Genomic DNA, 26,956 nt, shown 5'->3' with positions numbered 1-26,956 from the left:
TTGATACAAACTGCTTTCACTGCTTGACAGATCGAAGTGATTGAATTCATTGCCGGGATTACAAGCTGGCTGGCTGACTGGCTGAATAATAGGTTTGCAGGCTTTAATATTTGTTGACGATAGATCGGTTGAAGTAACTGACAGATAGATATGTTTATTGAATGGAATCCGCAGAAGTCGGCCTAAAGATGGAGCATCTGGCCTGCGGCTGAGCTAAGGAAATAGAAAGCGCAAATGAACTCAGGCAGGCAGGAAGAATAATTGGCAGACAAGCATTTAGACAGGCTTATTTACATATAAAACGGGTGACTAATCCAGTAAAAAAAGAGAGCAAGGACGGAAGGCATCAGCCATTTTCACATTACCGCCAAAGTTTGGGCTGACGCCGCTCCTTGCCTATAGTGCATGCGGGTATGGTTCGAACTGCGACTGCTAGAATTTGTGCTTCCGTGATTGCCATTCCTTATTTTTATTCCGAGCAAATGTTACTTTCCTCTGCCGGTGTGACTGGTTAGACCTCGCGCCCGACAAATGCGCATTCGCTCACGAACGCGCACGACCTTATTAGGTAACGGGAAGACAACTTCCCATGCTCACTTGGATCCAGCTGTGAGTTTTTGTCCCGCACTCGAGGACAAGGCCCGAGCCGATCTGCCGCCCAATCCACACCCACCGGGACTCCAAAACGGTAGCGCCAGATCTCCGTTCAACGTAACGGTAGCCCGTTCAGCTGATTAACGAGTCTCGGCCCGCGCCATTAATCAATCTGGAACATGCTCTCAGGGTCCTGTCATGACGGTGTACGCCGAATTGGTGCAAAGCCAAGCCTTTTTGGAAGTCTGAGCTGAATGGGCTGGATGAGAGTACAGGCTTCGAAGCTTTGTGTAAGCTGGATGTGTTTTGACATAGAAGTGTACACGCTACTGGCTTTTGCCTTTCCTGGTAAAGATGTTTCCGTGACCGCAAGAGAATGAATGGCAATAGCGTTTTTATCAGCAGTGTCGACCAAGAGAGAATATTCCCACGTCGCAACCGCCATAGGCAAGTTCATCATTTTTCTATGTAGTAGGGTTCTGCTGTATAGGCCACAGGATCGCTTTATATAATAGACAAAAAACGTTTACGCGATAACGTATGCAGCTGGTTCCGCAGAAAAGGCTTCGCTGTTGCCGTGACCTGTAATAATATGGCAGCCCTTCAAAGGGGTCAGAGAAAGACGTCTGGGATTTCGCATCACAATTTTCACGAACCCGCTCTTTGTACTGTGTCCAGGCTGGTGTGACGTCATTCGCTTCTCATTTAGCCTCTTTTAGCTCATCAAGTTGGAGGCTGGTTTGCGATACCAATTCGAACCGGCGACATATGTGCCTTCAAATGTATGGCCTCAATTAAAGCGTTCGTGTCCAACGAGCAGTGACACAGATACTGGGCCTTTCCATTCCCCAAAACCAAACCAACTAAAGTCTTTTAACACTATGCCAAACTCTGTACCAGTCTCTAAATGCCAAACCTGCAAGCAAAGCAATTCCAAACAGTGGTTTAGCACGCCCTAACTGGTTACCCAGAGTTAAAATCTCGCTAACTTTACGCTCTATGCGACGAAAGAGCGCCGCTCACCTGACTAGTGCTGCCCACCACGACATAAAAAAACCGCAGCAGTAAGCCTCAAAACCCGCTACAAAATTTTGATTACAATGTTTGAATAAAAAATATAACCTACTAGGCGTTTTATTTTGGCCCTTAGTCAGCAAACAATACTACCGTTATTATACATGTTTGTATTAGAAAACACGTCATCGACTAAAAACTAAGGAACTCGATTTCAAATCATTCTCAGGAATATCCAGCGGTATATCTGTAGGTTCAAATTAGTGATCGAAACGCACTTTTTTTTTTACTGACTACAAATTGCGGCATGCAGGCATTTTCACTCGCTAGAAGGTATTTTCTGTTCCCCTTGGTTTTCCAAGCGCTCAGCGAATGATTGCCTGCTCGGTGCACCGGCAGAATTCCAGCAGTCGTGCTGATGTACACCTTCATATGTGGCCGATATCGTTTATTACATTTGCGAGCAGTTCGCAATGTGAGCACCGTTTACTCTTGTTTTAGACCCCGGCTCAATAATAAGGACTTGACGCGTCATCTCTGTTCATATTTGTTCATATTTCATAATGTTTAGATGGCTGAGCATGCGTTCAACTTCTAAACTGTACCAGACAGACCAATTTACGGCTGGCATGGAGCGAGGAAAATATGCCAGCTTGAAGAAGGAAAGTTTGTAGGGAGCACCACTGTTCTTGTTCACGTCGATCAGTTCAAAATGGAGTTATGTTCAACGGTTGTTCTAGCTAACGAGAGCAGGCGTCTTGAACTGCAGTCGAATGGCAAAGTTTTTTTTTTTTTTTTTTTTTTGCTTCGCTCATGAATTTTATTAGAGCAACTCGCGGCTCTACGTACACAAAAACAAAGAACGTACATTTGCACATGAAGCTTAAAGTACCCACTCTCGAGACTCGGGGTCCTGCCGCCACTCTTTTCTAAACTTCGGCACATACTTGACAGGTCCCCGTTACCGAGACCTCATTCCTGGCAACAGCAGACTCGAAAATTGGATTAAAAATGCCATATAAATAACTCAAGGTGTACTGGGCGCGTTTCATATATTGTTAACCTTGAAATCACAATGACGTCATATGCATAGAATATTCAAGACTTAATATTAGCGGCACCTAAATCCGTCAAAAGAAAAGCCAACAGAGCCTAAAAGCCGTTAAATATATCTCTTCCCGCAATACAATCGTTTTTCACGCTAAATAGAGTATGAACCTGCTAAACTTTGTGGGAATACCGCAGGCAACACTAGGCCCCTGACCACACATCTCGTGAACTGCCGCCAAAGGTGTTGGAAAAACACGCTCGCTACAGCGTCAACTCATAAGCGTTGCGAAATCATTCCCACCATTTCGAGCATTGAGTTGTTAATTACTTCAAGATAATATTTCAAAACCACTTATTTATATTCTCTACCTCGCTTTCTTCTTAGCAGGTTATGTGCACATTTTCAGAAATATTGAAATATTTCTCTTTCAACTTTGTGTGGATGTTCCTCTTTCTTGGAACTGTGGAAGAGAACCAAGCAGGATGATTTGTCCCCTGTTGTCTCGTAAAAATTGGAATATTAGAAGTTGAGCCTAAGGTTTGTGCTGGCTAAAGTTGGGATTAGCTCTGTGAGTGTTGCTCCCCCATAACGCCCCTTAATTAGTATCAACAAATCAGGAAGGTGCACACAGTTGCACAAAATAGTTAATAATCACTGCTATTGTCACCGTTTAAACTCCAGATCCGAGTCCTCTAGGAAAAATAAAAGAAGGCACGAAAACTCCGTTCTACAAGATTAGTTTGCGCACGGGTGTACAATGTCCTGAAGTGAACTATGGGGGACTCCTGAGTTCTTGAAGGAAGCTAACGAGGCACTCCTTACCCCCTGTCTAATATGTGTAGCATACGTAAACATGAGCAACTATCACGCTCGTTACTTTTTTAAGTGCCTATACTAATATTTCCTCTAATTTCTAAAATGCTTGCAAATATTCGAACCTGTAGCGCAAACGAAAGCAAAATATCAGCACGAATGAAACACGTCAGGTCCGTTTCATTTCAAGAGGTCGAAATTGCAGGCCAGTCTCTAGGATATCATGAATAACAAAACTGAAAAAGAAACGGAAAAAAAAACCATGAAGTTCCTCTAAGATATACTCTATTGTTATTACCGCCCTGTGTGGTCGCCTGTCTCTACCCCATCCCTTTCTGCCGCACTGTGTTTTTCATTGTTGTTTCGTTTCTTTAGTTTACTGGACCCTTGCGTGCGTTCGACAGAGGCGGCCAGTTTGTTGATACTTCAACCTCAGTGAAGCCGTTCGATAAATCAATTACCATCCGTTTCTTTCCACGCGCTAGCCGCGCTTTGGTAGCTGGTCTGTCTTCGATTTTTTCGTTATCCTTTTGACGCATCGGCTATGTCCTACTTCCGAAGTTTGCATGCGGTAACTTATGGATCTATCCCGGCTAACAGGCCCTGTTTGTTCCAACTTTCTGCAATTTCAATCCGGAAGGTGATGAAGGTGATATGTTTTCTGCATTCGGTGTACGTGTGCACAGCGCACGATCATGCGGAGAAAAGGGTATGCTAGAAACGCTATCAAAAAATCCGAAGTCACGCTGTTTCTCGATCAAAATATTATGCCTCAGTTTACAGCTGCACTTTGATCACTACAATGATCTTTTTAAAAGGTCGTTCCCAAGTCTACCCCAGCCACGGCGTTCTGAAGAGCAAAATGACACTCTGTCTCCAGCAGATTCGCACAAGTACGCTAAGGTTGTGCCAGGCGCACCATATACAGTCTTAGACGCACGCGGCATCCTCGCCCTTGCCTTCCCCGCCGCTTCTCCTAAAACATTCTGCAAGCGAGGGAATGAAGCCATGGCTTACGATTGTCACGCCGATACGCACGCCGGCTACAATGTAGCTGACCACCCGTGCACCTACCATCATGCTGCACAAGTGTGCTCGACCGGTGGTGGCGTTCGCTTATTTAGCCCAGGTTTACAACGTCGTAAAACAAGGAGTTCTTCGCGGTAGCACAGGTTCGTTTGGTGAAGGGTGGACTACGTTGCTGTGGGACAACTGGGGCGCACACTGTTCATCTCACCACTGGTACAGCGACGACGCTGTTCCGGCGTTCGAGAGGGGCGCAGAGAAAGGCTATTGTGAAGCCATGAGAATGAAGAAAATGATGGGTACGTAGTACACAGGGCGCGAGCTTTAGCTTCTATTGATACCATTGACCTCAGCTACTGGTTCGCCAAGCACGTACTCGCCGGAGGTATGGAGTTACGGTGCGCTCTTTTAGCGAGCGCTTGTGAAACGCTTTTCCTCCGAAGTATATTGCCTGGCACGTTACTAGCCACTGGGACGGCGAAGTAGCACGCTTTTAGGAACGACGATAAATAGGAAACTCGAGCAGACGATGGCTGTGTTCGGTCATCACAGACTCAGTTTTATTTATGCATGCATGTTTAATTTCGCAGTGCAATCCATTTTCCGATGCCCGAGCATATGTTCGGCTTTCAGTATTTTTTCCTTCATGCTGCGTATTTGCCCTACAAGTTTCATTACTGAGCAGCATTCGCCCCACCTTAATGTTTTGTATTTTTTTTTGTTTCAATGTTGTTTTCCTATTTTTGTTTTCATTATTTGATTTTTATTGTTTCATGCTTCGCATGCTCTTTTTTACTTTTTTCTCATCTCTATAATTTATCTCACATGAGTTTACTTTTGCATTGAGTTATGATTGCACTTTAGATGATCCATTAGAGCAAGTGTCTAAGCAATATTATGAATATTTCAGCAGTGCTGCTAACTTCTGTTGCGCTACTACTGCCTCCTGTTTATTTTCATTGGAATAGATCGTGCATCATCTCTTCAAAGCAGCCGGCTTTCTTGGTCCGGTGTGGCACCATAAATCATAAACCGTGCTTGGACGGACGTCATTAAACAAATGGTCTACATGCCATGATCGTTTTAACGTGACAGCGGTTGAGCACACGCTTGTAGAAAACCGCGGCGTTCTGACTACAAAATTTCCTAACAGGGTAACACAGTGCCCACTTCGCACGTCATGACGTCATTCAGCTACAGTCGCGAAATTTCAACTTGAAATGCCAGCTGGAAATGCCAGATCGAACTACAGGCTTAGCATCTTTACCTTCCTTACGCAGCAAAGAATTTCTCAGCCCCTTGGCAGCAAAAGCGACGGATGGTGTTAGTGGCGACTATCGTTTGCTTCTGGTCGACCTCTCATCTTTAATCTTCCCACTTTCACTTGTTTTTCCCGATATTAGGCGAAATTTTCAGTTCATCTTCGTTCTTTCGCCTTCATACTTTCTTGCTTTTAGTGCCTAAGCTCTTTCCGGTCTAGTATTCCGCGCAGATATCAATTTAAAGGCGGTGCGCACTTCTTTTATTTTCGTATGCAGCGCGTCTCGGAGCAACAGGGCACCTCCTTGTGTGTATTCGATGCACGTATGACCCAGCTAGCACCAGGGATCACCCTTCCCTGTATTATGGATGAGAACTAATGCCCCCGAGCAGAAGGAAACAAAGCTTGATTGAAAGATATTTGCGCAGCATTACCTTCTTCAATTTATGTACATCCTTTCTCCCTTTTTCTTTTTCTTTCAAATGGCCAGAAAAAATCAAATGAAGGCACCACGTTTTGCTTCTTTGTTTTTAAAGAAGCATGTTTCTTTAGCTTAGCAGGTATTTCGAACCGGGTATGACAATTGCGCCCTATGAGGGTATTGTTTTTATGTAGTTATTACAAGGACATGAAAGGAAAACTTGGTGAGTAAGAGCGGCGACTACTGCTGTTTATCATAAAAGGCAAATTGATCACAGCATTACTGGTGGCCTAGTGCGCACGAAAATAGAGCAACATTGCACTCCGAAAAAATACTCTCCGCATGCTACGCATAATAACGTGAACTAAAAAACTATGTATATGCGGTGGTCAGTAACTGACAACAAGTGATCAGTGAAAATTCAAAGTTCAAATAAATACAAAAGCATACTCAAGGACAATATCTGGAAATGCAATAAATGGAAAATGTCCTGCTTCCCAGGAATAAAATTAACCAGACTTTTTTTGTTCATTTCCAACACCATTTTTTTTCTTGTGTAACCGACAGACGATGCTTTAAATTACTGTGCAACCTGAACAATTAGCCTTTATTGACTGTTGCCAGCAACCATCCTAAAATGCACAGCTCTTCGATATACATGTAACGGTATGTCGAGCACCATTATCATTACTATTCAAAGGTAATGTTAATGGCAGTCCCGCACAGGACCAATAAATAGAGGCCCATCTGTTCTGTTTTCCGCACTGTGAATGCTTAAGAATTAAATTTGAAAGAATGGGAATAATTTGAAACATGGCATCCAATGGAGAAAGTTTAAATATCTTGAAGTATATTCACTCTGACACGCCATTGTCGGTGCTGAATAGCCTGGTGCCTTGAACGCTTCAAGGTAGAGGCCAATATTTCATGTGTAGCATAAGGTAGAAACTTTCAAAACAATCTGGTTCCTGTTTATAAATTCAAATACTTAGAATACATAACTGTCTTAAAAACGGTTCAAAAATTCAAGCGTTGTGTTAAAATAAACGTGCCATATTATTGCAGTAACCAGGCGCTTTCCTTCAACTTACATTTAAAATTCAGGTTCAATTGAAACGAAACGCTTTTTTCAAGTCAAATATTTTCCATTGTGTTTCGAAACAGCCCTTCTTGACGATCAAGCCTGATATACTGACTATTTCTGCAATACGCCACTGAATATTTCCACCCTATAAAACATCGTGCATTTCCATCGTGCATGAGTATCTCCCATCTCTTTTCATGTGTCACAATATGTACTTGATATAGATTGATGTCATGCGGCGTGATAAATTCCAGGAACATAACCATTTCTTTTTTGAAGAAAGATCACCAGCTTTTATGAAAAGAATGCATGGTTTGAAAAGAACTTGGCTGCTCAGCCGAGCTGTAATATCAGCTCAAATGCTGAGAGCAAGGCGTCGTACCAGGAAAGTACTTCGCCCGACTTTGAAACAGGGGTCCGTTTGTATTTTGACAGTTCTAGCTATTTCAGTGTATACATCCTTTGATGGGCTAGTGATCGTATGTAAATTGCGCATCGTAACACGTCAAATGAAAATCTTCAAAAACGAAGATTTCCTCGCTCAGATAACTAGAACTAGATTGAGTTCATTATCCAGGTTTCTTAGTGACATGAATTCCTAACAATATCCAGGGACGACTTGAAAACAAAACTGCAAATCTTTAAGGAAAGATACGCTTCAGTAACGGTTCCAGTTTTTTAACATAAAGCTCAATTACGAACTTGTCCTATTACTATCATGCGACCTTCGACAAACGCTAACTACAGAAAAGAATTTCACCACGTGTCCCGCAGAATAGGTCAATTTTACCGGTTGGTCAACATTTTTTGAGGGGCAATGATTGGTTAAATTTTCGGTTATAGGTGACTCAAATCATTTCCGAGTTTTAAATTTTTATGCATAACTGAAATTACCTAACATAACGAGGAGACTCACATGAGTGTTGAAGTTCCTTTTTGTTTTTCATTTTCTTCTATACATTAACAAGCATTTGAATCAAACATCCTGCCGGGGTGGAGCAGTGGCTAGGCCGCTCGACTACTGTGCCCAAGGATGCGGAATCGAATCCTGGCCTCGGCGGCCGCTTTTCGCTGGAGGCGAATAGCTAGGCGCCCGTGTCTGTGCGATATGTCAGTGCACGTTAAAGAATTCCAGGTCGTCGAAATTTCTGGAGTCCTTTACTACGGCGTCTCTCATAGCCTGAGTCACGTTTTGACGTTAAACCCCACAACCAAACCAAACTAATCATGATTCTCGGTAGAGTCGTCAGAACGCACTTGTTCTGACTGTACGCACGACGCCTGCTGATAACGCCTAGTTTTATATAACCTGGATCTGAGCAAGCGCTCGCACACTAATTGATGCTTCATATGACATCTGAATAGGAATAGGTTGCTTTGTTGTACTATATTATGAAGGTAAAAAATAAACACAAACATAAACATGTGCAGTCTGATGGAGCTGCAAATAACGGTCACAGCAGAATAAAAATGTAAGGTGATGGCACCCATCAAAACAATATATAACTTTACTGTTTTTTTCAAGTGTTTCTATATCCTCCGCAGCGGAATAACAAACTAAAATAGTTCTTCCAAGAGTTCGCTTTTAATTTTCAAGCAAAGCTTTGCTTGCAGCAGTTAAACATGGGCTCCTCTGTTGCTTCTTTTACAACACCATTTCCTTGCGCAGGAAGCGCACATAAAATGTTTTATTCTTAATGTCGTTGTCGATTCGGAAGCACTCGGAATTTCCACACATAATTTACAGAACTCGCGTCAATGTATATATGTTTCACCGCGGCTCAACCACCATGCAGAATTCAGCACGTCACTTTTTTTGTGATCGCACTATCTGCGATGCTCAGCGGAAATGCAGGCTTAGTTGCGGGCACTGCTTTAGAGCTGTTTTTACGCCAGACAGGGAAACATAGCATCCAATAGTATAGTAATGGTGGCAGAGCAACTGCTTCTGATAATATTTGCGATGTACAAACAACGAGGATGAAAGCTGAAACGGGTATCATCGCTGAGATGGAAACAGGATCAAACCTCCGGACGGCAAGAATTACACTGTAACACACACATGCCTCTGGCTACGTCCATCATTTCCGAATGGGGCGTACGCTGGCCACCAGCACCCGCGAACATACTGTGTACGCAGACCGTTACCCTGTCTTCTTCACTCTCCAGTGAGGTGCGTCCCCTATAGCTCCCATGTATTTCTTTTGTACATAAGACTTCGCGTAATGCATACAGAAACTGCGTGGAGTAAATTCAGGAAAATGACTTTATAGCTAATAAGGCATGTGGTACCGATTTATCAAAGACAGTGTCTAGAAATTCGCATTGTCTGTGCCAAAAATTATAACCCTGCAGTGTGTGTGTGTTGTGTGCAGATAGCTAAACAATAACTCTTCAAACCTTGAACTTGCAGGTATCCAAAATTACACCTATTTCTGGCCAGTGTTTTCATAGGAAATGTTTGGCTTGTTTCTAGCAGGCTTCATATGCTTGTACACATCGTTCACTAACGAATCTAGATAGGAAGGAACGCCTACCACTGCACAATGTATAAAGCCAGCTTGTCGCCTTTAAATTAACAGTTTTCGTGATCTTTTCTTCCTATACATTTGCAGTGGTGCAGCAGCAATACGAGATACGCGTCTACGACGACTTCGTCATCCGCGTGAACACCGGGGTACTCAGGTGCCACGTGCCTAACTATGTGAAAGAGTACGTTGTGGTGACGTCATGGGTCCGCAGCGATGGCTTCATCATCTCTGTTCAAGCTATTCCAGGCAAGTCTCACTGTGATCTTGAGCACAGCTCGTTTCTGGTCAACAGCCTCGTCGTCTATGTAATTTAGGCAATTATACCCAGGTTGCTGAATATAGTCTTAGCTTCCTTTTTTGGCTTTTTACGTCCCGTCGATTATACAAGCTGAGATCGTTGAAAAGGCTTTGTTACTTCCGAGAGGGTTATAGATTAGCATGTCAGAGAAGCATTATATTTCAGCTGACGCTTTCCGCGATACGCCTCATTCGATAGGCTTGGCGGCGCACCGCTTCGTGACACAAATTTATCAATTAGCTCGCTGGGGGCAAATGGGCAAAACTAAGGTTTTAAGGCATCTGGGTAGGAATCAAATTTTGAGAATTGCGTCGAAGGAAAAGTCTAGCCACGTTTCAAGAATATATTGAATGCACGCAAAGGCAGAAATGTAATGCATTCGTTTAGAAAAGGTACGATCATCCAGCATGCACAGAAAAATAAGGCCAGAGGTATTGAAAATTTTTGGCAGGGCAGCTGCCCGTTCAACAACAAATATACACTGCCTCGTCATTCTGGAACTTCGCACGAAAATGTCTTGGTTGCCAAGAATTCAATATGCATTTAGAGACCAAGGCAAAAATGTGCAACATGTTAATTATGTTTATGCAGAAATATTCAAATATGCCTGTACTGAATCTTGAATCACGATTAGGTTTAAAAAACAGTAATGACGAGGGAGAGAGAGACAGCGATTAGGCGGAAGGGTGACAGAGCATGGGCAGCATAGAATAATCCTATTTATAGTTATAGGAGTTTTATATTTGAACTGTGGATATTGACTATTGCACGTGTTCGACTCATTAGCTTGCTTTCTGAATAAAATGAAGCCGCTTGTGCACCCCAGAAAAGCTTTTTCACCTCACATCCACAAGACAGCTTCTCATTCTAGTGCTGCAAAAAACTTCAGTGAATCGCAGGGCATTGAAAGAATCTCTTAAAGAAAGCAGATAATCATGGAACACTATTGGCATGAAAGGCCTTGTTGATATCCTCTGACAGCTGGAACACACCGTTTGTTCACGTTCAGCATACATGAGGGCGCTTGGAGAGAGTAGCGGCTTAAATTATCGCCGTAGTTTTGTGGGTGGCTCATTGCACAAACGCAATAAGAAATTTGTAGCAAAGTACAATAAATCAGAGGAATCATTCAGTCTGCAGCGTAATATGGGAGCTGCCCTAACACATCGCCTCGCTTAAGAAAATTACTCTCGGGTTCCTAGTCTTTCTTTTTACCTCTCGGAGACAGAGCCAGAGCCACTAACGCCGTTTCTGTCATCCTCGTATTGATCGTCACCATCCTCCTCTGCTCTCTTTCGGCGCTTACTCTCCATTTGATAGCGTGATTGCCGGCTGGTTGTCCGCGCATGCGAGTGCGGAGGTCTTTGCCCCTTTCTTAGTCGGCCTGCGATGCAGATGAGAATTCCAAGTACGTGGCCTTCACCACGGGAGAGCTTCACGTGCGGCGTGCTGGGCCCGAGGACAGCCACCACTCATTCCAGTGCCAAACGAAGGACATGCTCACCGGGGCAGTCGCAAGCAGCATCACGGCTGGAAAGCTCGTCATCACCGGTTGGTCATTCATTCATTCATTCATTCATTCATTCATTCATTCATTCATTCATTCATTCATTCATTCATTCATTCATTCATTCATTCATTCATTTGCTGTGTTTCAAAGAACCTCACACTCAATCGCTGCCAGATAAAAAGCTATAAACACACCAAAACGGCAGCAGAAAGAAAGCCATTTTGCTAAAAGTTTATATTTGGAATCACTATCTCAGTGGAAGCAATAATCTACTTGAATCGGAGGCCTCAAACGCTGCTCAGATGAATGTCACTCTGCTCTAGGCTAGCAGGACTGGCTTCAAGGTCGGTCCCCGGACTGAGGTCGGTGCCCGGACATCCTCCTTAAATTGCACGAGATACAGCTCCTACTGCACAGAGCAGAAAGAAGACGGCTGTCGCAAAGGAGCGATAAAATTTCATAGTGGCATTGTCGTTCATTATACCATAATAAGCTAGTGACGCCGTTGTGCGTATGATTAGCTGGTTTCCATTTTATCAGAGGATGTAGTGTCATCGTGGGTTTATGCCATCTCATTCTGCGATGTTTATTACGCTAAAAAATTTTATACACCTCCTTTTCTAGGGTTATCACTGTATAAAATATAAATATGTGACTGTCAGGAAGAGTTGCGGACATTTCAATGTGAACTTGTTGCCGCCGTGGCTGCTCTACTGATCACACATTCAAGAACAGTTGGGGCATTTCAAGGTTAACCTGTTGCCGCCATATAGCTGCCTTTGTTGATCACACTTTCATTAAAGTCATTTAGTCATTTGGAAAGGGATGTAAGAATGATTGCAGCGAATGGGCACTGTACGCGACATTCTATTGATATTATGAAGAACCGCTAAGCTGTGCGAACCAGACAATAAGTAAGAGCAACATGTACAGTCTACGAAACCGTTGAAGTCACTTGAACTACTGCGAGTCCCCGGGGTGCTCAGGGCGAAAGCCTCTCGGCCCATGGACTGCAGAGATGTCCGTAGAAAATGTTCGCTGGAAACGACACTGAGAAAAAGCAGTCTCCGTAGGGAATCAAGCCAATGTCCCTCCGATCACAAGCCGAGAGCGCTAACCGCTACTCCACTCGTAGCTCGTAAGAAACGAATCGTTATTTTCCCTTTCTAACGAGGGGATGAAGGTAGCGATGGCAACGACGATGCAGTTAGTGATCAGGATGATGGTGATAGCAGGAATGGTAATGAAGCTGTAGTCAGTGATAATAATAACGATGGTAGTAGCGGTAACAATGTCGGTGTATTTAAGTGAAAATGTTGATAGTACAGATAGTGAAGACAATAGCTGGAATGGCGACGTCAATGCAGCTAGCGAAAACACTCCTGTAAAGTAGCTTTCACTATTTCCACAATTGCAATGACTCAAGCGCAGTCCTGTAATGTTTTTCTTGATTTCATCTAAAAGTGCAAGTTTTTATTTGAGTGAGCTATGCCTACGTCCAGCTGAATTTTGTTCTGAACTGGTGGGAAAGAGGCACAGTTTTGTACTTTCTTCGTTTGTGGTCTTTTTTTGCAAAATATGTTGACCCCGGCGTAGTGAGATAGGACACTCTAGCAATAGATGAATTCGGTTGCAGCTCTATTGTAACGGTATTTTTATTTCATGCAAGAACTATAAATGTTTGGTAAACAATCTTCTCGCGCATTCGCATTGTCTTTAACTAGCTCTAGGCATTAAAATGAAATCAACGGTCAACTTGAATGGAACAGTCAACTTAGACGTCGCATGCATGGTAGTTGGCAAAACATATTAGTAGGTGTCCCCAAAAAACCTATTTTTCACGCCAAGGTTTTAGGTACAGTGAACATATGAGTGAAAAGCTTCAATAGTTTTTGTCGTAGTCACTTTTATACATGTTCTAAACCCACTTAAATCTTTCCGACCTTGTATGCAACAAAAGCATAATTTTTTGTTTTTACTTTTGCTCTGAACATTCTCTTTATAATCTTATAACTTCTGGTTTACTTATAGTTCGTAGTAAGCTTAGCGATTCAGACGTTACAAGATGCCGAAGAGCAGCATATTAGCTTTTTCGTTTTGTGCGTTTCCATTTGTTTATTTGCTCTTATTAGCCCAAACACAAAGTAAGACTACATTGAAAATCTTTTCATTCCCATGGCTGAAGAGCATGCGTACGTCAGCGCACTAAATGTCTTTAACATCTTTCTATGCAAAATGAAAGCTGTGAACTCGAGGCCGATAGCGTGCGAAAGCATAGGTACGAAATTTCTGACTGCAGGAATATTTATTTTGGAGGTAAAAAGACAGTGTACAGAATCCAATTTGATTGAAAATATTGTTGTGCGTTAGACATAGCTTCTTGCTGCCGAGGCTTCACACGAAACTACACGGAGGTCTCTGAGGTTACAAAGGAAGCAACGACTTCCACATAAATGCAGAGCCGTATTCTTGCAGTCTGCAGCGAAACGTCATTAAATATAAATACTGCAGATGATACAAACTAACGTGATCTACGATGACATGCGCTAAAATAAATCAGGATACTGACTGTGTAAATAACGTGCCTTAAACCAGGAATATATGACGTACATTATTGCGCCTGTAATGGGCAGCGCACACTTTTGGTCTTGGGAATGTTAAATTATATAACAAAATATTAAAGTGGAAATGAAGAGGTATAATAGAAAATAATAAATGATCGTCTCATAAAGAAAAAGATCTGCCGGTGCGCCCACGTTTTAAGAACTATGTATCAACTATCCATTATTGAAACAAAAGAGCAGTTGACCGCACTTTGTGGTATGTAGCAAAGTTGTGAGTCACTGGCTCTTAACAATTTTATTTTCTCAGCAGCAGTAAAAAGTTTCGCCCTAGTGACCACTATGGCTACAACTTTCTAATTGACGCATGCGAGCTGTAACGTGACACAAGCGAACTGCTATGTTCAACTCAATTACCCTAAGAATGACGATACCTGCAGCGTGCTCTTTGTCTGTGGCATAGCAAAACCTAGCCATGTACTTTTAGGGAGCCAAGTAAATCTACAACAGAAAAGGAGAATTTGAGCAAATATAAACGATAATTAATAATCCAGCTTAGTTTCTCTGACTCCTGACACGAACAATTTATCATTACCGACCCTCTGAAAGAACAACAGAATTTGCCCGCCCCAGCTCATTTTGACCACGAGAGCTTAAAGATCAACAGGCGATGCTTTTGCAGCCACATAGTTGCACTCCATAAACACTGTTACTCAATAAAGACGTCTCCAGCCGCCTCGATTACACTTTCGTCAAAATATAGCAAGAAGTAGCATTCATTTATTTAAAGAAAAGCATGTGTGGTCTCGATGGAAAGTAAAGAAGAGTGTTTTAGTGTAGCATTTTTGCATCTGCATACATGAAGTGTGTGCCTGGGTTGTCTGCTTGCTTTTCGAGCCGACTTCCAGTAGTTGTCTTCGACAGTGTTTTTTTTTTTTTCATTCATTCTTTTCTTTTTGAATGAGGGGCACAACGTGTTTGGTGTCAAAAAATATTATCGACCATAAACTTCAAAACATGCACTATTTACTTCAGCTTATAAATTTCTCTTTGTTACCTTCTTTTTTTCTAAAATGCACATGGTGTGAGCACCACCACTCACTGCAGCGCAAGTTGCTGATTTCAATTTCAAGGTTCATTGAAAGACTAAATAATTAGCTTCGGAGGCTACAAACTGTGAAGACAGTTTTGCGCAACACAGTGTTTGTTTCGTGTTCGTCTCTGCCTTGAGCGTTAAGAACGTCACAGCCCTGACCATGCTTCTGTTGATTTTATCTCTCTGGCGCTTTCGCGCTTCTTTAACGGTCCGCTCTAAACGAGGGATTAGTTGTTCGAAGAAGAATTTTGGTGGTAAAACCAAATATTACGTACACCGCGCATGGACAAAGGTTGGTGTCGTTCACTTTTTTTTACAATACATTTTCATGCATAAAAACAATGACGTCTCTCAGCACATTTGCAATACTTTCCACAATTTGAATTATAGGTTCGTGCTTTTTCAATGTACATGCTGAAATAAAGTTTATGGATATTATAGCCCTATAAAAAATAATCCCGGCGAGGTGGCTCAATTTTAGGTTGCTTGGGTGCTGAACCCAAGGACGCTAGATCCAAGTCCTAGGGCCGCGTTTTTTATGGAGGCGAAAGGCAAGGCGTACTGTGCAAAGGTAGCGGACTTTAAAGAACCCCTGGAGCTAGAAATTGTCATGGCCTTCCACTATGCCGTTCATTATAGTCTGATCGCTCTGTTACCTTACGCTCCATAAAGCAAACTGAACCAAATATTAAAAAAAAAGAGAACCATTTATTTTATTGCATTTAAATATGACCGCCCTGTATGCTTATACGCTTTTCACTATGTGTCCGATACGCATAAACCTGCTCAAATGCTTCCTCTATATACCAAAGTGTAGAATGAACTTTCTGATAGACTTAACCAATTCTATTTGCGAAAACTATTTTTTCTTTGCTTTCTTTCTCTCTTAACCCCTTTTTCGCGGCACACCCACATGCATGGCAGCCTACATTCTTTTAAATATTGCTGGGTCCCTTTGGCCAGATATCGTCCTTACTGCATCCCTTGACTTTGCCTGTTGCAGAGCCCCACTCGAGCATCCCGGCCAAGGTGATCCACTGGAGCCGCCAAGTAGAAGGCCCTCAGGGCTCGCCGCTGTTCGTGCCCTGCGAGGCCCAGGGCCACCCGCAGCCCTCGTACCGCTGGTACCGCCAGTACGGCGCCCGGCTGCGGCCGCTGCTACCGCTCACCGAGCCGGGCATCGTGCTCGTCGGAGGCACGCTCGTCCTCCGCAGGGCGACGGTGCAGGACAGCGCCACCTACGTGTGCGTGATCAGCAACGGTGCCGGTACTGAGGAGAAGAACGAGATGCAGGTCCTCGTCACCGGTGAGTGACACCAGCCGGTATTCCAAGGATACAGAAGAAAGCAATATTTTATAAGATCGCCAGACCTGCCAAATAAAACGTGAAGTGAGTCACGCGTGGGAAGAAAAAAGTTATTTCTCTTTATACGCTTATTCTGCGATTGCTATAGTCTCGTTGGATGAGGTTTTCTTCGCAGGCAGGATGCACCTCCACCCTCCCTCCCTTTATGCAAAGCTATGAATACGCCTGTGTGGTCTGCATGTTCACACAGCGTGCTTGTGTGAATAACGTTTAGTTGTGGCCCTTGCGTTTTCAATTGAATTTGTCAATGCTACTAGTCACTGTGGCCTTCCTAAATATTCTGCATATATAAACCCTTCCTAGACGTATGTAGGCCCGTGGAATAAGTGTAGTGTCATAAAACCACCTACAAATTCGGCGGAATTCAAGGGTCTCGGGTTCAGTTTCTTCCTCTGACGTCTCAGCGCAAAGTACTTACTTTTTATTCTCATCTCTGCGCTTGTGTGTCCTCAGACGCCTTGAGCCCACCTCGAATTTCGTGACATTGCCGAGCCGCCGGTGTTGAAAGCGAATGTATTATCACACCACCTGCATTAGCAGCAAGAGTAAGATGAAACCGAGAAGCACAACATCGAATTATAATCACGTGCACCTACATAGAAACGTTTCGCACTGTTATAGATTTCGCTGATACACCACCGTGTCAGGATAAAAAATAGGAGTTTCTTCATTTCCTTTGTATATGTGTCATTTTTATTATTCGTCTCGTATCATTGTTGCAGACATTCTCGACATTCGAATACCAACTGCTATTGTGCTTTGAGATCACTATACAGAGAGCAAGGAACGTATTCTGAGTTTGCGTCGTTATCTAAGTGTCGCTATCTCACGTGACCTCGAGTCATCTGATTAGTGGAAACTCCGGAATATGATGTGGCCACCTTTTCCGGTTCCGTATTGGCAACACCCGGTTCTGGTGTTTCGACTAGAAAGGTGACTCGAGGTCACGTGAAATAGCGACACTACAATAACGACGACAACTCGGAATGCGGGCCCAGGTGTGTTAACCAACAAGCATAGTTCGTGTTCGATGAAAGCGTTAGGAAAGAAAAATCCACCTGCTGTGAGTGCGAAAGTGGCCACTTCTCAGACGCTATTCATTTCAACCCATTACCACAAAATCGATTTTCAGACTTACAAAGAAAGCAAAGAATAAATAAATAGCGGGAAAGGAAGGCAAGATATTTCTGTGGGAAGGTAGATATCTTTCATTATTTCACCCTTCCTCCTGCCGCGCCAATAAAAAACGCTTTCCCTATTCTTCCGCCGTTTTTATTCCAGCGACTCCCACCTCGACGACCGCTGCACTAGTAGCTTAGGCCTTCATCGTTCGACCTACCCTTTGCCGCTACTTCAACAGAAGATCGCGCCCCAGAAGGCAAGATATGAGCTTCTCGCACTTGCGTCAGCTAGTCTTATACGTCTCTCTGTGCAGCTACGCCTCTCTTTCGACTTATTGCTGGAAACCAAACGCCCTCCGCTTTCCCTTTTTCCGTGCAATCGCTTTTTCGCCGTGTTAAACCGAAAAAGAATGGCGCGAAATACAAGAAATTTTTCTTTTTGTTACATATGCTGCTCTTTTTCGTTCCCTATTTATATTTCTCTTATAGCCACATCCGCCGCTGAGCAATGAATCCGCCCCCCAAAGATGTCGATTTATCGACGCAATTTCTAGCTCCGGCTTTCGCACTTCGACAAGGAATTGCGAAGGAAAAAACAGAGCTATGCGGGAATGAGAGCAAGAATAAAGCGCCACCGCTATTATTTCGTTCTTGCTCATCATTTAGAAAAAAAAAAAAAACTGCGAATAAAGAAATTAATGGGAAAAGAAAAAGGGCATCGAGAAAATTGTGCACAGTGATACAATGCTATGAACCATTCTCTGACATTTTGAGCGATATCGCATTAATAACCTAACCTGTACGTGCGGGTCGTTATCGCCATTTTTATATGTCTGCTGTTCTCTATGCTCCGCACAACGCCCTCGTCGGGTCAATGCTGCTGCTTGCTTTTCTTTTTCGTTTCTTATCAAGGTTGAGGTGCTTTCTTTTTTTTTAATTGTTATGCATATATATTAAAATTTTCAACGCTTTCCGTGATCAATGCCCTGGTCGGGTTTCATATGAGGCCTAAGCAGAGACACTTTATATGAGCTAAGGCGCCCTGTGGGTGCGGTCTTACTATTTTGACTTCAGCCATATTGAGTTCTCGTAAACCCCTGCGTAATCCAGCCCCTGCTCTTTTCTCGGCACGAACATACAATAAGTGAGAGCTAAATCTGAAAAGTATACTTCACAAGCTTACTCTTCACGTTATCAGCATGATCTTTTTAGCAAAGTCTAGTTACCGAAATTACAAAAACAGTCGTGTGTATTATTTTACTGGCATTTACGAGCAGGAAATGACAACATTAAGGTCGATCGTCTCATCCATTTACTTGCGACGCAGTAGGAAATATTGTCTCGCATCACTTCTTAATTTATCATTCTGGTTCCTCAAAAACTGTCTCCCACATTACGCAATCTGAGCTGTTACTGGAAAACGAATGGGTTGTCGTAAAAAGTGATCGAAACGAAATATCGGGGCAAAACTGTAATTTTACATACGTGTCAGCTTGCAGAAAAAAGACACAAATGCCATGTTACAAGCGTTTAGAGATTGACACTTTATTCTGTGCGCTTGAATGCAAGTGACACCTAACTAGTGCGAGCGTAGTATCCTACTAATAAAATATTCTGCTAATCAATCCTATTGGTACGGTGATCCATTCTTCTTCTTCAATGAAATCTTGATGGAACAAGTCTGAAATAAAAAAGCAGAGCTCTTCTTCAACTAATCAGGGAAGAGGTGCTCGACCTTCTTGAATAATTGAGACCTGGTGTTCCTTTTCCTTTTTTTTTAGCGAGAGCTGCCACTACGCTAGCCACTTCGCCTTTTCGCCACGATCGGCCTTTTGTCATGGTCGCACCTTGATCGTGATGGCACTGATCTTGAGCCGTTGCCTAGCAACCACTAGAAGAAGTAGAAGAAGAAGAAGAAGAAGAATTCGCAGGAGCTTCAAGTCAGGCTTCTCCACTCGTATGGGAGGATGATATCACAGTCAGCCTGCCAAAGCCTTTGCCTTCACGTTATCCCTAGGCCAAGCAGGCACATTGATAAGAAGGTGGGAGTGAAAACAAAGAAATAGGTGCGATAGTGGAGAGCTTCGGACCACCGCGCAATGAACGCTTTCGCCTCATCATTCTTTAGGGGTCAAACGCGTCCCCTATTGCATGAATAAAGCTGAAACCATAGAGTAAACGACTATGTGCCAAAGCAATATCTTTACTTTCAAGCCGAACCTAAGCACGAGCTAAACCACAGCTAATTTTTTAACAAACGACTGTCTAGAACTGCCTTTTTAGTTGTAGACAAAATAATTTTGCTCTCCCAACTCCCCCTTCCCCCTCCCACCTCCACAACACTCCCCGGACGTCTATTACGATAAGTGCAGGAGTGGGAAGCAAATATGAGCCACAGCGAAAAGGAGGAGAGCAGGAATAGATATATCGAGTGCTGCTGATATTGTACTAACAAAAGCGGAATGTTGCCCTACAAAGGGTGCTCCTAGTGTGCCTGGTGTGATGAAAGATGTTTGTCAAGTCTATTGCAGTGTAACTCCCATGACAGAATTCTCTATCCGGAGTGCACATAGTGTAAACAAGCTCCGTGAGTTTCGACTAAGATACGAGACAGCGTATAGTGCGGGGACCTTTTCTTTTCTGAAACATATAACAGGGAGGCTAAGGCCGCTGTTGAGTTTAGGGTGCAGAAAATAAGGCTGAGGTGGCACTTAAGCTCTTAAGCTTTGCCTTTAAGTGTATGAGGTTACGGATGTAATGACTCCCGTTTGTCAGCTTCCATTGATGATCTTCTCTTACCGACATGCACTGTGCGACTAGTTTGTGACCATGCAACCTCTCAAGTTTCGCCTGCTGCACATGCTAATTAGCACACATCAGTAAGCAATCAAATTATAAGATCAACCAACGGAAATATAAAGGCGCGCACTTTAACCCAGCCGTGCGAGTGTCCCAGCATAGCTTGGGGCCACCGTGTCTCTGGGTATTGAGGAGTCCCGGTGGGCTATATTCCGATCACATGACTTAAACTCGAGTACTCAAGCCAAACATGATGAGAACGCTTGCAGATAAATGTTTCTACCACTTCCACTTTAGCAGAAGCAAGTACCTTATTAGCGTGGTTGCTAAAGGAGGGGCGAAATACAAACCTTTTCAGATGCAATTCTTGAAATAGTGACTAAAACCGAAAGCAACACTGATGGAGTAGTCCAAAACGTTTAAGCGATGATAGTGATGATTTTGTTTTGAAGCGGAAGGGCAACTTTGCCAAAGAACGCCCTCAGGGGGTATTTATCTTTTTATTTGAAGGGGACTCAAATACCTATCTCCCAAGAAACCCACCCCAGTTACTCAAGCCAAACCACAGGTCAGGAAAACATTTGTACCTAGTGTATCACCCGCCGGTACCTGGGGCACTACGATTAGAACACCGCACATCTCGCATGCGAGCTGGATGATGACAAGAATAGGTTACCACTGCGGGGAATTGATTTACTGCCGAATATACCGTGACATCAAAGAGACGTAGATTACAGTCACTAGTTGCTACTTCATTTACGCGCATACCAGTCCTAACTTTAATTAATAGTATTGTTATCACATTAAGGCGAACACATACTGTCCCCATTGCGCGAATATTCATATTTTAGCGTTGTGAACGTGATAAAAAAAAAAAAAAGATGGTGCCGAAACAGCCACTGTCCAGCCACCAAGTCCAGTGGATAGGATGACAGAATGCACAACAACTGCACTAGACACTCATCTTCTTCTACCAGGATAACAGCAATTATCGTAGACCATGTTCCGCATTTCCTTTCGCCAAGTCAATAATCCCCTATTGAGGTAAATATAAAGCAGAGGCGATCCAAGTCCATTAGTGCTTTATCAGCTATGTCCATGCACAATTTACATGACCTTTAGCCTCTCGTGAAGAAGGCGGTCTTTGTTAGGTTGAAGCAGAGGAAACAGTATATTTAAGGAAATCAGATCCACATGATTTAATGGTGTAATTCTGCCAGTAGCGTGTTTTTCACCACAAAAGCGTGAGCGCACAATTGAAGAGATTGTACTCGAGAAAACTAATGAAATATCCTTGATACACAACTTGAATATCCTAATTCTAGTAAACTTAGGTCTAGCAGTTGCTTGGCCCTTCATATTTGTCCAACATCTCTTCACAATTTTTTTTACTAAGCTGAGGCTGAGCTGTTGAAAAAGATGATATTTAAAATAGCCTGGCAGGTGAGGTGAAATGTATTTTCATCTCCAATATTTGCACTGTAACACTGAAGATTCCTCTAAAGTTTTTATTTTTGCTTGAAGCATGAAACGGTACAAAATATATCAGCTAATGACAAGTGGCAACACCAATCCGGACAATTTAGAGGAAATAACTAAGAGAATAACATCAGGATCGAGCGCATTTCGCAAGTACTCGCTGATTGTGACTAGCAGCTTACCGGTATCAGTCAACAAGAAAGTATATAACAGTTGTATGTTACCTGCGCTCACTCATGGGACAGACACGTGGAGGCTTACGAAAAGGGTTATACGTAAGTTGAAAACATTCCACAGAACTATGGAACCAAATATATTAGATGGAACGTTGAGAGGTAGAAAACGTAGAGATTGGGCCAGAGAAATTACGCGAGTTAATGCCATTCTAGTGAAAATAAAGGGGAAGATATTGACAGGGCATTTATTGCGAATACAAGATAATTGATGGTCGCTGAGGTTAACAAACTGGATTCCAAGGAAAAGAACCCATAGCAGGGGGCGGCAGACAGTGAGGTAGATAGGTGAGGTTAAGAAGTTCGCAGGGGTGAACTGGATGCAGCAAGCGCAGGACCCGATTAATTGGAGTAATATGGGAGAGGTCTTCGCCGTGCAAAGGGCGATGATAGTGTCATAAATTCAGCACAACACATTTTGTATGAAGGCTAATCACTTCGATGCGCGTCACACAAACATTTACGGACTCCTAATTGATCTGTTTTTAAGTTGTGTGGGTGTAATTGTTTCCTTCAGAGCCTTTGGAGGTGCAGATGTGGCCTAGGACACGGGAGGTACGCTCTGGAGACTCCGTTACGCTGAACTGCAGTGTTTCCGGATTCCCCGTACGTTCCGTCACATGGTCCAAGGACGGGCACCCAGTCACTGGGCCAACCGCTGCAACTTCAGGATCCTCGTCAAGTAGAGACGGGGGATCTGCGCTGTCCCGCCGCGTGTTGATGCTCAACCGGTACGCGTTGCGCATACAAGCAGCACAGAGCGACGACTCGGGCGTCTACCAGTGCCACGCTTCCAACGAGAAAGACTCCGCTCAGGCACATGCCTACGTCCACGTCAAGTGTACGTGCATGTTGAGATGATTTTTCATCGGATTTCTTTGAAAGGGGATGAAGACGTTATCAGCGCCGGAAGTTTTGGAGTAGCTGTGTTTCTTACAGTGGGTTTCACTGAGCCGAAGCAAATAAAAGTGTAATTAGTCTGCCAATAGTGGGAAACATAAAAAAGACACTACCCACATAATTATATGACAGGCACCGTCTCAGGCTGAATTTACGTTCTTTTGATTAGAAAATGCAATAGACCTGTTAGTACTTCGGTTATTGGCGAAATGTAGACTGGTCAAAGAAAGCAAAACCAGAGTTGCTTGTGGATGAGCATAAAGCAGGTTAAATAAAGAGCATTAGAACTGCAACAGGAGCATAAAATGCATTTACAAATCTTCAATATCCCCCAAGGAAAAGTTAAGCAAGGGGTGCTAAATATTTAAAATGCCATAATAAATAACTTTGGATCGAATATGGATAAAAAGTTTCATGGATACACAAGCCTGCATTGTAACTTCGCTAACTCATTTTATTTTTGTAATAAATATTCATTATTTTACATTTTGCGTTGATTTTACTATATTTAAAGTTTCAAAACATGTAGCGCCCACTTGTGCTACCATTATGCAGCGGAACCCCCCGTCCTGGTGTCCCATTTTGAAGACTCCGTGGTTCGAAGAGATGAACCGGTGTCCCTTCGCTGCGCAGCTACTGGAACACCACTGCCCCAGATTACATGGTCTGTGTATGACGTCCAGGTTCAAGACTCCAGCAGGGTGAGAGCAGTACAAATTTCTACTCTTTCAGAATGTGAAGTGCCTTTATTACTGTTTTTTGCCGTTTTTTTTCCTATAAGAGACTTCCCGATTTATTTTTTTAAAATGCATGGTTCATATATATTGCTCCTCTCTAGATAAACACTGCGTAGTATCCTTGTGCTCACGACATAAAATTTCAGTGCATGAAACTCATAACTTCTGAAAGAAAAAACGTTTCCGGGCCATGAAAGTAGCGAGATAAAAGTATTGATTGTAAGGAGCCTTGCGCAAAAACAAATGTACTTGCATGCTGCATTTGGCCTCAAATGCTGGCGAAAAAAAAAATTAATTGCTTCCAGAAAGCATAGTCATGAGTATTCGTTCTTCTTATCACGTAATATTTACATAAAACTAACAACGCATTTTTTCAACATGAAGAAGAAAATAATAATGTAGCCATAATAAATCCTTTCTAATCTCTATTTTATAAGCAACTAACACCACCAGAAATTAGAAAACAATATTTTTAAAGAAAACATTGTGGAGTAATCTTTTTCCAATATTCTAAAACGCAGTCGTTAAGATTCAGCTCTTTGTTACTTGGGCGCGCCGACTGAACGTCAAAGTTCATTGCTGTAATGCAAACGCTATGTTGAACCACTTTTCTTTCTTCAGCGGTGGTAAGTATTCAGCGGTGGAAGGTATGAGTGCCTTCTTTCGCGGCCGTACCGCCATTGTACATCAGCATGCGGTTGACTCAACCAGTGAATTACCGCTAGCAGTGGATACGACGTGAAGCACTTGGACATTGTGGGATAATCCTCAATGTTATCTATATCGACGGATGCCGACTACTGTGTATGTGTGTGTTCTCCTGTGCTTGCAAGTGGAGCGTGTGAATCAATGAGCGATGTCGCAAATCCCGACAGAAAAAACAATCGAACATTTCCAACTGATTCCTTCGTCTGCGCTGTGCCCCGAATGCTAATCTCGCTACAGATGTGAAGCTTTTGGGAAATGGTGCGTGTTATGCTGGACCGTTACGTCATGGCGAATAATGTGCGCTGTGTGTTCCTCAACTACATCACCGTCGGATTACCTTATATGTGCCATCCACGCAAGAGCTATATCCCCCGACCAGCCAATCGCCGCTTTGATGCCAGCGAGTGGTGAGTCAACGACCACCTCTCTGCTCCACGTCAGAAAACTTTGGACTACGTGCTGCTATGCGAAGGACGTCTTTGCGACAGCCACTTTTTCTGTTTGCGTACGAAATGGTTCTTGTACTGGGAAAGCATTTACAAATGAGAGAGAGTGCGGAGGTGCCGCCGGTACAGTGGCTGACTCAGCGGCGCAGAAGCAAGAATCTTTCCTGGTGCCCACGGAGAATTTATTTGTTTCTTTATCCTCCTCCAGCTAGCCCATTGTTCAACACCTAAATGACGTATTATTTTGCGCTGTGTACATGCCCCGGCTATAAATATTTTCTTAACATATTCAACCAGTGTTCATCGCTGGCACAGCAATTTAGTCGCATCCTTTAGGTTATGAAGCGAAAGCTTCACTACCGCCGCCCCCCCCCCCCCCCCCTTGGTCCAAGGTCAGCGACAGCTGACGTTAGACCTCCATTGAGCAAAATGACAAAGTGTGGCATAAGCAAAGGCAATGCATCACCCAAGTGAAATCGCTCCACCTTTAACCTTTGGTTGTAAGAGTGGCAATCGGAAAGACTATACTGACTCTTAAAAAAAATTAACTCCGCTGGAGATATAGCCACTATCTCTCCGATGCCCAGCCAAGAGAGCAAACCACGATGAGATTGCGAGAGACAGATCGTAATTTTCCTTGTCTAGCATGAAGATGATGAGGAGGATGATGAGTTAGTGTTAATTGTCTAGCATGAAGATGATGAGGAGGATGATGAGCTAGTGTTAATGATGTTGATGGTAGTAGAGATGCTAATGACACTGCTTTTAGTGATAGTGATATTAATGGTAGAGATATGACAGTGCCGGAGCATTTCGTGGATAATTATGACAGGAGAAATAATGATGATAATGATGAGCAACAAGAAACCCAAACAAGCGTAACGAAGCTTTCGCTTCGTCTGGAACTACCACGTTTAAACTACAGTATTTGTTGTGCAGTTTACATAGTTGTGTTTCTAGAGTTGTGATTTGTTTCATAATTCATTCGCTACTTATATCTGACTTTCAGATTTTTGCGGCATGCATACAGAGGTATATCAGTGTACCACCTCCCACAAACTTAAGAGGACTACTTTGTCACGTAGATTTGACAGAATTTGCTTCCATTGAACCTCGACCACTAAATTCTAGATCATGCTGTGCGGTGTTTTTGGTAAGCTAACAACATGCATGCCCTAAAGCCATTCTAGTAGAGGGCCCGGCTCGGTAGCCACAGACCAAAAGCCTAAGTTTTAATCCAAGCGTCGGACAGTATCATTCGTGGGAAGCTTGCGGGCGCCAGTACGGGTAGTGATACCTCAATTTCCTTTTTCGGGAATATTTTAACCCGATACTGACGCCGATGACGTTTTGCAAACGAAGAATGGACAACCTTTTGCAACAACAAGAAAATGGCATTCTTTCCACCTTTTCAGCGCTGCATGAAGTTGAATCTCCACCTAGTGTAGCAGCGTAAAAAACAATACACGCCACATTTGGTCTGCATTCTAAGGGAATCATTTATACCAATAGGAAACGGGAAACAAAGTTCATCTACGCTTTTGATGTGGGTCACGGAACTCTATGGAGACGTTCTTGAGCCGCCCTTAGCTGGGACGTGTCATCGGGAGCAGATTAAATGCCATAGTGCATAGCGCTGCATTCGACGAAGGTCTCTCTGTTGGTCTAATTCGATCAGCTACCGGGTCACTTTTGCAATCCCAACAAAACTTGCGAAGTGCAACTCTTATTTCACCGTGGAGGAGGAGGTGCATCAGGGCGAGCGCTCTGTGAATGGCTTTAACTTCATTTTTTTTTTTGAAGGAACGGGAAGAAAAATACAGCATGCAGCGACAGATTAGCGGAGCAAAGCCAATGGCGGACAAATGAAATTTTAATGAACTCTACACGCTTGGCCTAGGCCAAGC

General features: G+C 43.2%; 1 protein-coding gene across 1 annotated transcript in view; it reads left to right on the top strand.

Annotated features, from left to right (window-relative positions):
• Positions 1–26,956, top strand: part of LOC146190480 (cell adhesion molecule Dscam1-like) — a 248,871-nt gene that overhangs the window by 194,398 nt on the left and 27,517 nt on the right. The window contains exons 4-8 of the mRNA XM_084600899.1: positions 9,880–10,041; positions 11,489–11,644; positions 16,264–16,566; positions 22,776–23,099; positions 23,714–23,859. Of these exons, the coding sequence (XP_084457025.1) occupies positions 9,880–10,041; positions 11,489–11,644; positions 16,264–16,566; positions 22,776–23,099; positions 23,714–23,859 (1,091 nt within the window). The remainder of the gene's footprint in view (positions 1–9,879; positions 10,042–11,488; positions 11,645–16,263; positions 16,567–22,775; positions 23,100–23,713; positions 23,860–26,956) is intronic.

The sequence above is a fragment of the Amblyomma maculatum genome, chromosome 4 (genome assembly GCF_055883805.1).
Source record: "Amblyomma maculatum isolate TAMU_Amacu chromosome 4, ASM5588380v1, whole genome shotgun sequence".
In the NCBI taxonomy this organism is placed as follows: domain Eukaryota; kingdom Metazoa; phylum Arthropoda; class Arachnida; order Ixodida; family Ixodidae; genus Amblyomma; species Amblyomma maculatum.
The sequence above is the reverse complement of the archived record's forward strand: the minus strand, read 5'-3'. Positions and strand labels throughout refer to the sequence as shown.